Source organism: Mustela putorius, unplaced genomic scaffold (genome assembly GCF_011764305.1).
Source record: "Mustela putorius furo isolate JIRA1106 unplaced genomic scaffold, ASM1176430v1.1 tig00003846_pilon_pilon_pilon, whole genome shotgun sequence".
NCBI classification, from domain to species: Eukaryota; Metazoa; Chordata; class Mammalia; order Carnivora; family Mustelidae; genus Mustela; species Mustela putorius.
This window is the reverse complement of record NW_025421999.1, coordinates 6,533,714-6,546,097: the sequence shown is the minus strand read 5'-3', so window position 1 is coordinate 6,546,097 and position 12,384 is coordinate 6,533,714. Positions and strand designations below refer to the sequence as shown.

Genomic DNA, 12,384 nt, shown 5'->3' with positions numbered 1-12,384 from the left:
GTAACCAGTTTAGTTCTGAAAGATAAAATAGGCTAATATAATAATAGTAAAAAAAAAAAACCTTTCCTGGATAGTTAAGAATAAGTTTAGTTTTGTAAGAAACTACAAGTTGTCTTCTAAAGTGGTTGTACTATTTTGCATTTCCATTGTCAGTGAGAGTTCCTATTACTCCACATCCATGTCAGCATTTAGTGTTGTCAGTGTTCTGGATTTTGGCCACTCAAGTAGATTTATAGTGGTATTTCACTGTTGTTTTACTTTGCCCTTCCTTGAAAACATTTGAGTGAAGCATCTATTCACAGGTTTATTTCTAATCTATACATGTTTTTTGTTGAGGTGTCTATTAGGATCAGGGCCCATTTTTTAACCCACTGAGCCTCCCAGGTGCCCCTTGGGGCCCAGATATTTTGTTATTCTTAAGAGTTCTTTGTATATTTTGAAAAAGAATCAAAAAGAGTTTTTTTTTTTTCTCAGATATGTGTTTTGCAAATATTTTCTCACAATCTTTGCTTTGTCTTCTCATTCTCTCGACATTTTTCTTGATCGGTGGACATGAGGTACTTTGTAAATAGAACTGCTATGAATAGACTTTAGTAATATGGTTATAAGGTGTAGGGGAAGAAGTGTTTTATCTTCTTGTGATTAGGACTTAGTCTTTTAGTGGGCTTCTTGTCTCTGGAATGGGAGTTTCACTTATACTTCTTAGTCCTCTCCACTCACCCCTACCCCCACATTAGATAGAACAGAATGGCCAGAGGGGACTGATGTTAGGTACATCCCTTCTCTAGTTCAGTTAGGTTCTGATAAAATCCCATTAGGTTAAGCTCTGATTAACTAGTTTTCCCCAAGGGCAGGTCTTGTTAAAAACAGAGTGCCTTGCCTATTTCATTCCAGAAGCTTAAGGAATTTTCCTCTAATACATACTGTAGGAACCTAACAGAGACCCAGATGGTAAAACTCACAAAAGTGTGGGATTTCCTGAATCCTGTGTCTCCTTGGAATTTTAAACTCAGATTTGGCCACAGTGAACCTTCAGCAATTTGTCAAGTACAGTTTTGATTTTTTTAAACCAGCACCAGTTCCTGAGGAGGTTTCTGTTCTGGCAAGTTGCGATTCTTTGTATTTACTTATAGTTGCTCCAGTTTGTGGGGCAGCAGTTTTTCCTTTGACCTCACTCCTCTTAGAAGTTAAAAATTCTTTATTTTTCAGGTTTTTTGTTTATTTTGCTTTGTTTGTTTGTTTTTAGCTCTTTATTTATTATCAGAATGAAGTAGTGACTCCCGAGTTCCTTGGAAGCTGGATCAGAAAAACTGATTTTTCACTGTATTTATTATTTCCTTTATGTTTGTTCCAGAGCTAACTATATACATCACAACTTACCAGAATCTACTTCAGATTTTGACTAACTTAATTCCAGTTAGATATAGAAATATTATCATATATAACTCTGTTTTCATTCTTCATATGCTATTATCACTATACATATTACATCTATATATTTTGAAACTGAACGATAAATTGTTATTATTGTATATGATTTTACATCTTTTAAAGGGACTGTGAGAAGGGAGAAAAGTATATGTTTATAATGTTAAATGACTTATTTACCATTTCTAGCTATCTTCACTTATTTCTGTGGATTTAAAGTATCACCTGACACCCTTTCCTTAGTCCAGTATTAGTTTACTCCAGTTTACCATCTTGTGCTGTTATTGGCAAATATATATACACACGTATATAAAAGACCCCAAACCAGGATTATGTACTTAAAATCACTCTCTAAGTCATTTAAAAGAAGAAAGGAGAAGAAACATCCACTTATCACTGATCTCTACAATTACATATTTACCTTTAGCAGTACTCTTTAATTTTCTAGCAGAATTGAATTACTGTTTGGTGTTCCTTGCCTTAGGTCTGAAGAAGTTCCCTTAGTATTTGTGATAGCAACAGATAATCTCAGGTTTTATTTAACTGGGAATGTTTCTCTTTTTTGAAATTTTTCTTTTGTTTCTCTTTTTTGAGAGAAACTTTTCTCTCAACACTACTTTTGTTGGTAGTGTTGTTGTTGTTGTTGTTGTTGTTGTTTTTTGACACACTTTGAATACATTATTCCACTGTCTTCTGGTTTCAAATTGTTTTTGTTGAGAAGTGAGGTCTTCATCTTATTGTGGTTCACTGTAATTGATGAGTCATTTTTCTCTTATTGCTTTGAGATTTTCTCCTTGTCTTTGACTTGTATCATTTTTACTATAATGTGTCTTCCACTTATTTCATCTTACCTAAGTTCCAGAATCCTGCCTCCACTTTAACTTTTTCTCTCCTGTCTTCCCCACCTTCCTTTCTCTCAGCTACACTATATCCTATACACTTTAGTATACTGACTGGTACTAAAATAAAATTTTATCTCATCATTCATCATTTATCATATCATTCATCAAAATTTATCTTATCATTCATCAAAACTTATTTTATCATTCTTCTCCTTAATAATTTTCTTTCTTCCCATTGTTATTAGATCAAAATACAAAATCCTTAATATAGTTTTTTAAAGGCCAGTTGCATCTGGGCCTTGCCTGTGTCTCCAAGTTTTATATTGAATCATCCTTTTTTCTGTTCATGTTTCAATTATCCTTGAAAATTCTGGATTTTTATGACCTCTAGTGGCTCCTTCCCCTCAAGATCTCTATACATGCTGTTTCCACTTTTTTTGAGAATATATTTTCTCTGTATAAGGGAGAAGGTATTCACTAAATAAACCTTTGTATATTTGAACACACTTTTGTTGTTAAATCTCAAAACAAAATTTGTTGTTTTACTGTCTTTGAGTAGAAATTTAAGAGAATTATATGATTTCAATCAGTCAAAAATGAAGAATGCTGGGGGTGGGTCACAGTGTTTTAAACTAAGGATAATAAAAGCTAACTTTAACTTGAGATGATATCAAATAAAACAAGCATTAGCATGATATTAAGGACAACACGAGTTAAAGGCAGTTGAAAGAATGTTCTCCTCAAGAAATCACCAGGACCAAAAATGTGTAGAATCTGTCAATTAATTGTTTTTATTTTTAGTCATTATTTTCAAATTTGTGAACTATGTATGCAGCCAAATTTCTAAAACATAAGGCATGAAATGATTATATAGTTCAGTGATAAATATAGTTCAAGTATAATCTCCTTTATACTTTTTATATTTGTCATTGTATACACTATTTTCATAAATATCTCCGTAAGAAATATTTTCTTAGTATGATAGATATTGCAGATTATATTTGCTCGATACCCCTCTCAAACATCTTTAAGCTGCCTTCATCCATTGTAGAGGCTAGAAAAGCTAAAGACTACATCTCTTAGAATCTTTTTTGAAAAGACATAATTTTGGTTATGGCCTGAATTCTTTCCAACAAACACAGCATTTGGAAGAAGTCAGGGAGCGACTCTTTACAGGCATGGTGATGAGGATGGTGGTTCTGATTTTCCCCCTAGCATTATGAGCGATGTGCAGGAGAGAGGCTTCTTTTAGAAGAGCTCTATATTGTGGGTGGACCTTTCCATTGGCTTTTTTCTTAAATTGTAGCATTGAAACCTAGTTTCATGATCCTCCTAGAACTTGCTAATACCTTCTAAAAACCCTTTTTCTATTTAAACTTAGAGTCTAAAAAAAATAATAAATAAATAAATAAATAAATAAATAGGGGCACCTGGGTGGCTTAGTGGATTAAGCCACTGCCTTCAGCTCAGGTCATGATCTCAGGGTCCAGGGATCCAGTCCCGCATTGGGCTCTCTGCTCAGCAGGGAGCCTGCTTCCCTCTCTCTCTCTCTCTCTCTGCCTGCCTCTCTGTCTACTGTGATCTTTCTTTGTCAAATAAATAAATAAAATCTTTAAAAATAAATAAATAAATAAATAAACTTAGAGTCTGTGTTATATACTTAGAAACCAAAAATAGTACTTTAGTTATCCATTCTACCAAAGTTGATCTCTTTTGTGAGTGCTTTTAAAGAATTTCTTCATTTGGCTTTAATCATTAATATTTTTATTGAATATCTATTATGTACAAAACATTGTATCAGTTACTTTTGTGAATATTAAAAGAAATGCATTCTAAAATTACATAAAATCAAATATTTGAGTAGCTACAATGCATTCAATACTATGTAGGGTAGTTTGGATTTATTTCAGGAGATTTAATAATTATAAAAATAATGACTGATTTTAAATTAATGAGATGGGTCACAAATATCTTACATTAAAATAATTTTTGGTAACTCATGGACATATATATTATTTATCATGATAATTGTTAAATTACTATTTTTCAACAGATACAATAAATATTAAGTGGAAGAAAGAATTTTTTTTGGATATAGTTGGACAGAGGGTAGGAATGATAATTCCAGGAGAGAAAGGAAAAATAACATGAGCCAGTATATGACTTGCATATGATTCACAAGAGTGAATCAAATAGCCCAACTGAGATTAGGTGCTCAATTGTAATAATTATGAGCTCAGTCAAAACTATAGATAGTCTGAGGCTTTTTAAGTGCCATATTCATGTACTTGTACTTTATTTTATGGCTAACATGATATCATTAAAGATTTTTTTTTTTTAAAGATTTTATTTATTTATATGTCAGAGACAGAGGGAGAGAAAGTGAGCGAGCACAGGCAGATAAAGAGGCAGGCAGAGGCAGAGGGAGAAGCAGACTCCCTGCCAAGCAAGGAGCCCAATGTGGGACTCAATCCCAGGACCCTGGGATCATGACCTGTGCCGAAGGCAGCTGCTTAACCAACTGAGCCACCCAGGCGTCCCAAAGATTTTTTAATAATAAAAGATACCTAGTAAAAGTTTTAGAGGAATGAATCAGGCAGAGCAATATGAATGATGGTTGAAAGGAGAGAGGCAGTAGAAAACCAGGAAAAAAAATTAAGAGTCCATTTTGGTAGTGCAGAGGCAAAGAGATAAAAGGCAAGAGTGATACTAATAATGGCAAGAAATTAATGTGAGAGGCATTTTAATTATTCAGTGTATTGTATGGAATGGACCTTTACAAATACATTTTCTCTATTCCTTAGTATCTTTGGTGTTATGCACTTGCATGGGATGCTTTGTTTCATTTTTAATTTCAATCAGAGTACTTTGTTGCTGCATAGATATATGCAAATAAGTGTATGTCAGCCTAAACTATTACAAACAGCAGGCAGGATCCTCAAGTACAAATTTAAATAAACCTGTGCTCTCACCTACTACCTCAAAGATGGAACAAAACTTTCCTAGTATTTCCCAGAGATATTTAAATGCGGACCACCCCATCCCCTCTCTCAAGTCTTTTGTCAGTATAAGCCATTATTTATAAATATTCATGAGAGAGTTTCTTTTCATCCTATCCCAGAACTCAAGCTAAACGTAACTTTCTCAATAACTTGTGTGGCTGTGGGTGGATATTTGTAACTCATGCTTTCATTGACAGATATTTATAATTTATGTTTTTATTATGTAGTATGTTTGTTCTTATTCCCTAACTTGTAAGAGAACACATTTTTCCTTCCCTTTCATTTTGGTCCTTAAAACTCAAACCCTTCAGTTTTTGCCATCAGCAAATGTTCCCAAGACTACTTAAGGTCCTTACCACTTGAATTTTCAGTTTCATCTTTAATTTTTATTTCCATTAAAGGATTTATGATGATATTATCTTTATATACAAGTTCAGATTATGTGTTTTTATTACTTTATTTTCTAAATTTATTTGTCAAGATCATTTAATTATATCCAATATTTATACCTAGATCTTTCTATATTACAGTTTCTTTTGGAACTCAAGAAACTAATTTTTTCCCATGAAACTTCTGCTTCTTTTTTTTTTTTAAGCTCTTTCCTCATGATTTGATAGTACATCTTTTTGCTAGAAGTGATTAGTAATGGAAATGTGCAACTACTAGGTAAAATTTAGTAATTTTAACATTCTATGAAAATAGCTACTGTTACTATCATATGCAATTGAATAATTTACTTCAGAAATATTGTGGATAGAAAGATCATTAAATATAATATATCTGTTAGTTTTCATTATGAAATTTTGTTTCACTTCATAATTAATATAAATAATAATATAAAACATGTGGATTTGGATGCTGGTACATGAGATCACTAAAACAAGTCAAGTTTACTAGGGTCTGGATGCAAAATTCTGAAAATTTTGCCAATAGAAATAAAATGCATTACTATTAAGACCTAAACATATTTGTTGCTTGAAAATATAAGTTTGGGGAAGTTCTTATTTGTTAGACAACACTCATGTTTGAAAAACTGCAAGTGTCTGAATGGCTCAATCTGTTAAGCATCTAATCTTGATTTCAGCTCAGGTCATAATCTCAGGGTTGTAATGTTGATCTCCTCATCGAGTTCTGCACTCAGAGGAATGTCGGCTAAGATTTTCTCCCCCTTTCCCTCTCCCCACCATGCACTCTCTCTCTTAATTTCCCTTTCTAAAATAAATAAATAAATAAATTTTTGAAAGAATTGCAAACATTTGATCAGTTTGATAAATACAAATTTAAATATTGTAGTTAGATTATGCTTTTTATTATTGTGATAGGCAGAAAAAATGGCTTCCCAAAGATATATTCACTTCCTAATTTTAGATCCTGTGAATATTTCTTTATATGGCAAAATATATGGAAGCCTTAAGCCTCTTGAGAGGAAGATCTTATCATTGATTAATCAGGTAAGCTCTATCTGCCATTTGTGTATCTTCATAAGAAGGGTCTAAGAAGGATTTCATTGAGACACAAGCAGAAGAGAAGATGATATGAATAGATTGCAGTGGGAGCCAGCAGGCCAGAAACCTCAAGGCATGCCAGCTAAGAAAGGGAAGAAATAGTTTCCCTACCTAGTGATTCTTTGGAGGGAGCAGAACTCTGCTGACACCTTGATTTCAGAGATCTGGCCTCTGTAACTACCAATAAATTAACTTCACATTTTAAGCCACCTAGTTTGTGACAATTTGTTATGGTAACTGCTGGAAACTACAACACTATAAAACCATTGATTTTGTTCTCAATTGATTTTGCAATTTGACAAAGATATATTAATATCCATAGAATACATCTAAACATGTTTTGTAGAAAGTATGTAGTTTCATTTTTTAACTTCAAATTTAGCCCTTTAATTATAACAACAGTATAAGAAAGGTGAACAATATCTTAAATAATTATGTAAAGTAAAAAAATTGCTCATCTAAATAATGATTCAGCTGCTAGATGGAAATTAAATGAAAATAAATTAAACATTTATTTAATTAATTCAAGCCCTTTGGAAATAGAGAGGGTACAATTAAATATCTTCTAATAATAGAGCATTCATCTATTCAACTGCTTCATGAGTAAATAGAACTTTTCTTGAGCAAACCAGGCAATACCTAAGCTCTTTATAGAGCACTTTCCTCCACTTCTTTCTACTTCCCACATATGACCATTGACTCTTTTATTTTGTTGTTATAAAAATTATAACCTTCCTTATTAAGGCAATTGAATTTTGACATTCTATCTCTTTACATTTAGAAGTAAAGTTGCATTTTCCTCCATCAAAAAAATAAAATGGCACAATTCCATTTTCTCACACTTTAAAAAGCAAATACATGAAATAATTTGTTTCTAAGCACACCAAATATATGGACATTTAAATCTATATAAATGTTAATTATAAATACCATTCACCTAATCAAAGTAATTTCTAAAAATTTCAGAGTAGAACTTTAAATGCTAATTATTGAACCACACTAAAACTATTATTTATAACTGAATCATTAACAATAATCTTTGTTACTTGATAGTAGGGATGGTTTTTAACTTTCTGGTATATTGAGGATATTTCATAATAATTATTTATTTTTATACTTAACTAACTAAATAAGTATAATTGTAATTTGGCTTATAAAAACCCAGAGCAACCTGCTAAATAAAGAAGCTATCTATGATGGATCCTATGATTCATCCATCCGGTCTTCCACCTGAAGAAAGGCATTGATATAAGTAAGTCCTTGTGACCTTGAGTTTGACAGTTTTCATCATTTTTGAAGAAATCATGCTTTTTGGAAGGTTCTTTCACACCTGAAGAGATAATATGAACAAAGATAGACATCAGAATAATGCAAGTAGTTAGGTAATTAATGTTTGATATATACAGATTTTATAGAGGGAGAGAAGTGAAAATATAAAAGACGTCAGTTTACTTGTTTCCAAATTCTAAGGCCCAGTTCATTAGAGTATGAAATCAAACAAAAGTTCTACTAAAGGTTTGTCCAGGAAAAGATCATGCATTAGACCAAAGCGTTCCCTTTGTGTATGGTAAAATATGGAGTATGTCTAACAAGATGAAATAAAGAAGCTGGAATGACTGCTGAAACAGTAATTAGAGGGAAGGAGCTAAGGTAGTGGCATAGTAGAAGGACTCTAGGCTTGCTTTGTCCCTTGAACATGGCTAGATAATTATTAAATTATTCTGAATATCCAAGGAATTTACCTGAGGACTGATAGAACAAATTGCACAACTAGAGAGAGAGAAGAGGCCACACTGAGGAAAGTAGGGAGTGTGAAGGTATGGTTTGAAGGAGAAACAGATTGCAGGTGCTGTGGAAGGGAAGGAACCCTGGTCCCAGAGAAAAGTGAAAGAATAAGGTGCACAGAGATATTCACAAGAACACTTCCACAATGCCATTGACTGGGAAAACAAGAGGGGCTAATTTTTATGAGTTTTTGCAATCAGGGAAGTGCAAAGACTGGAGGTTATAGGTCTCAGGCTTGGCTGGGATAGAGACCTCAGGGTGCTTCCTTATTCCTGGAGAGAAGGAAGGCAAGGCAACCCTGGGGCATGCTGCATGATCAAAGGATTGCCTAAGGTGCACAGGAAGAGACTTTTCTTCTTGGAGCATATCAGTGAGAAGTGAGATTGTCTCTTCAGGGTCAAAAGAACTAGCCAGCACCATTTCTCTTCCTACCATTCAACATAAGCACAGAGATACGTGCTGAGGGCAGCTAACCTGTTTAGCCTGCTGTGCTCCAAATCCCATGCCCCGCTCTAGCATGACTGCCTTTCTAGGTCAAACTTGCATCAATCCCAGCATGGTGAGATCCTTTCCCAGAAGACCAGCACAGGTCCCTGCCACATCAGGTCCCTGAGTTTTAAAAGTCAGTAGGTTTGGCTGGGATAGAAGTGTGCTGCACCACTCCAGGTAAGCAAGCAAGCAACCCAGAGACAGACAGTACGAAAGCAATGATCTGAAAAATGCCTGTGATGCACAGGGGAAATTATTTGTTCTTCTGAAAGTGCTTCTCTGAGAGCAGCAAGCACAGACTTCCTTCTTCAGGAACAAAGATACCGGCTGGTGCCATTTCCCTTCCCACACCTCAACATAAACCAACTTTGTTAAACACCACAGAACCAACACTGTTGCCTAACCTGCTTAGACTAAGTTCTGACCCCTTGCACTCCATTGGGACTGCTTTTCTTCAGCTGGTGTCCCTAAGGACTAGTGCTGTGGGTCCCTTGTCCCCAGAGACCAACAGAATTCCCCCATATGTACCACATCTGCTGACCATAGCGTTCTGCAAAAGTTCAGTTCTGAGGAAATAGCATCAGTTCTCTTTTAACAAATAGAGCACACCTAATTAAAACTTGCCACATTCTGGCCAAGGTCCAAACACTGCCCACTGCAGGCAAGGAGAAACTGCAGATGACTGACCTGAGGGATAAAGCATCCAGAACACAGCAGCAGAGTGCAGAGAGCACACACCATAGATACTTCCTGAAGCACTAGGCCCTAGGCACTATATAATCTCTTCTTCATAAAACTGTTACACTCAGGAGCAGGAAATATAACGGGTTTTTCTACCACACAGAAGACAGAGAGAGACCTAAGCAAAATACAAGATGAATTCATCCCAAAATAAAGAACAAGAAAAGATAATGGCCAGAGATCTAATTGAAACAGATATAACAAAGATGCCTGATCCAGAATTTAAAGCGATAGTGATAAGGACACTAGCTGTGCTTGAGAAGAGCATGGAAGACATCAGGGAAAACTTTACTGCAGACATTAAAGAGCTAAAAAACAATCAGGCCAAAATGAAAAATGCAATAACTGTGATTCAAAACCAACTAGATGTAATGACCACAGAATAGAAGAAAGAGAGGAATGAATAAGTGGTATAGAAGAAAGAATTATGGAAAATAATGAAGTTGAACAAAAGAGAGAAAGAAGAATGATGGGTCACAAGAGTAGACTTAGGGTACTCAGTGACTTCATCAGACATAATAACATTCATATCATCTGAGTTCTAGAGAAGAAGAGAGAAAAGGGAGCAGAAGTTTTATTTGAGGAAATAATAGCTGAAAACCTTCCTAATCTGGGGAAGGAAACAGATATCCATATACAGGAGGCACAGAAAACTCCTATCAAAATCAACAAAACATGCCAACACCAAGACATACTGTAGGTAAATTTGCAAAATACAGTGATAAATTAAAAAATATTAAAAGCAAAATGACAAACGAAGTCCCTAACTTACAAGGGAAGACCCATAGGTTAGCAGCAGATCTCTCCACAGAACTTAGCAAGCTAGAAGAGAGTGGCATGATGTATTCAATGGGCGAAGGGGAAAATCTGCAGCCAAGAGTACTCTATCCAGCAAGGCTATCATTCAGAATATAAGGAGAGATAAAGAGTTTCCCAGACAAACAAATACTAAAGGAGTTCACCACAAAACCAGGCCTGCAAGAGATATTAAAGGAAATTCTTTGAGTAGGAAGGAAAGGCAAAAAGCAACAAAGACTAAAAAGGAGCAGATAAAATCTCCAGGAAAAATTACAATACAAATAATAAAATGGCAATAAGTATCTATCAATAATTATTCTGAATGTAAATGGACCAAATGCTCCAATCAGAAGACATAGGGTGTCAGAATCGACAAAAAGACAAGACCCATTGATATGCTGCCTAGAAGATACTCATTTTTAGACCCAGAGATACCTGAAGATTGAAAGAGAGGGGATGGAGAAATATTTATCATGCTAATGGACATCAAAAGAAAGCCAAAGTAGCAATACTTATATCAAACAAAATAGATTTTAAGCCGAAATCTATAACAAGAGATGAAGAAGGGCATTATATCATAATTAAGGGGTCTACCCAACAAGAAGATCCAACAATTGTAAATATTAATGCCCCCAACTTGGAAGCACTGAAATATATACAACAATTAATAATAACATAAAGGAACTCACTGATGATAATACAATAATAGTACGGGACTTTAACCTCCACTTACATCAATGCAAAGATAACCAAAGCAAAAATTAACAAGGAAATAATGGGTTTGAATAACACAGGGCAAGATGGACTTAACAGATATATTCTGAGCATTTCATCCTAAAGCAGCGGAGTACACATTCTTTTCACGTGCACATGGGACTTTCTCTCGATTAGATCACAGGCTAGGTCATAAATTAGGCTTCAACAAGTACAAAAAGACTGAGGTCATACCATGCATCTTTTCTGACCACAACACTATGAAACTTGAAGTCAACCATAAGAAAAAATTTGGAATGACCACAAATACTTGGAGGTTAAATTGCATAGTATTAAAGAATGAATGGGTCAACCAGGAAATTAAAGAAGACATAAAAAATACATGGACACAAATGAAAATGAAAACATAATGGTTAAAAACATTCGGGATGCAGCAAAACCAGTCATAAAAGGGAAATATATGGCAATACAGGACTACCTCAAGGGGCAGGAAATTCTCAAATACACACCTAACCTAACACTTAAAGAAGCTAGGAAAATAACAACAAATAAATAAAACAGAATAGAAGATCTGAAAATGAACACACAACTATACAGTCAACTAATTGTCAACAAAGCAAGAGAGAATATCCAATGGAAAAAACAGTCTCTTCAACAAATGATGTTGGGAAAACTGGAAAGAAGCAAAAGAATGAAAATGGACCCCTTTCTTACACCAAACACAAAAATAAATTCAAAATGGAAGAAAGGCCTACATGTGAGACAGGAAACCATAAAAATCCTAGAGGAGAACACAGGCAGTAATCTCTTTGACCTTGGCCATAGCAGCTTCTTACTAGGTAGGTCTCCTGAGGCAAGGGAAACAAAAGCAAAAAATAAATGATTGGAACTTCATCAAGATAAAAATCTGCATATCAAAGGAAATGATCAACAAAACTAAAAGACAACCTACAGAATGGGAGAAGATATTTGTAAATGATATGTGATAAAGGGTTAGTATCCAAAATCTACAAAGAACTAAACAAATTCAAAACCCAAAAAAGAAGAGCATGTTTTACTTCCCAGTAAAAACACGGGAAG

The 12,384-nt window shown here is 34.5% G+C and overlaps 1 protein-coding gene across 1 annotated transcript in view; it reads left to right on the top strand.

Annotated features, from left to right (window-relative positions):
• The window catches only part of LOC123387175 (cyclic nucleotide-binding domain-containing protein 1-like), a 76,209-nt gene extending 66,580 nt beyond the window's left edge, over nt 1–9,629 (top strand). Inside the window, exons 5-6 of the mRNA XM_045063132.1 lie at nt 6,641–6,723; nt 9,510–9,629. Coding sequence (XP_044919067.1) covers nt 6,641–6,723; nt 9,510–9,629 — 203 coding nt within the window. The remainder of the gene's footprint in view (nt 1–6,640; nt 6,724–9,509) is intronic.
• Nucleotides 9,630–12,384: the final 2,755 nt, after the last annotated feature.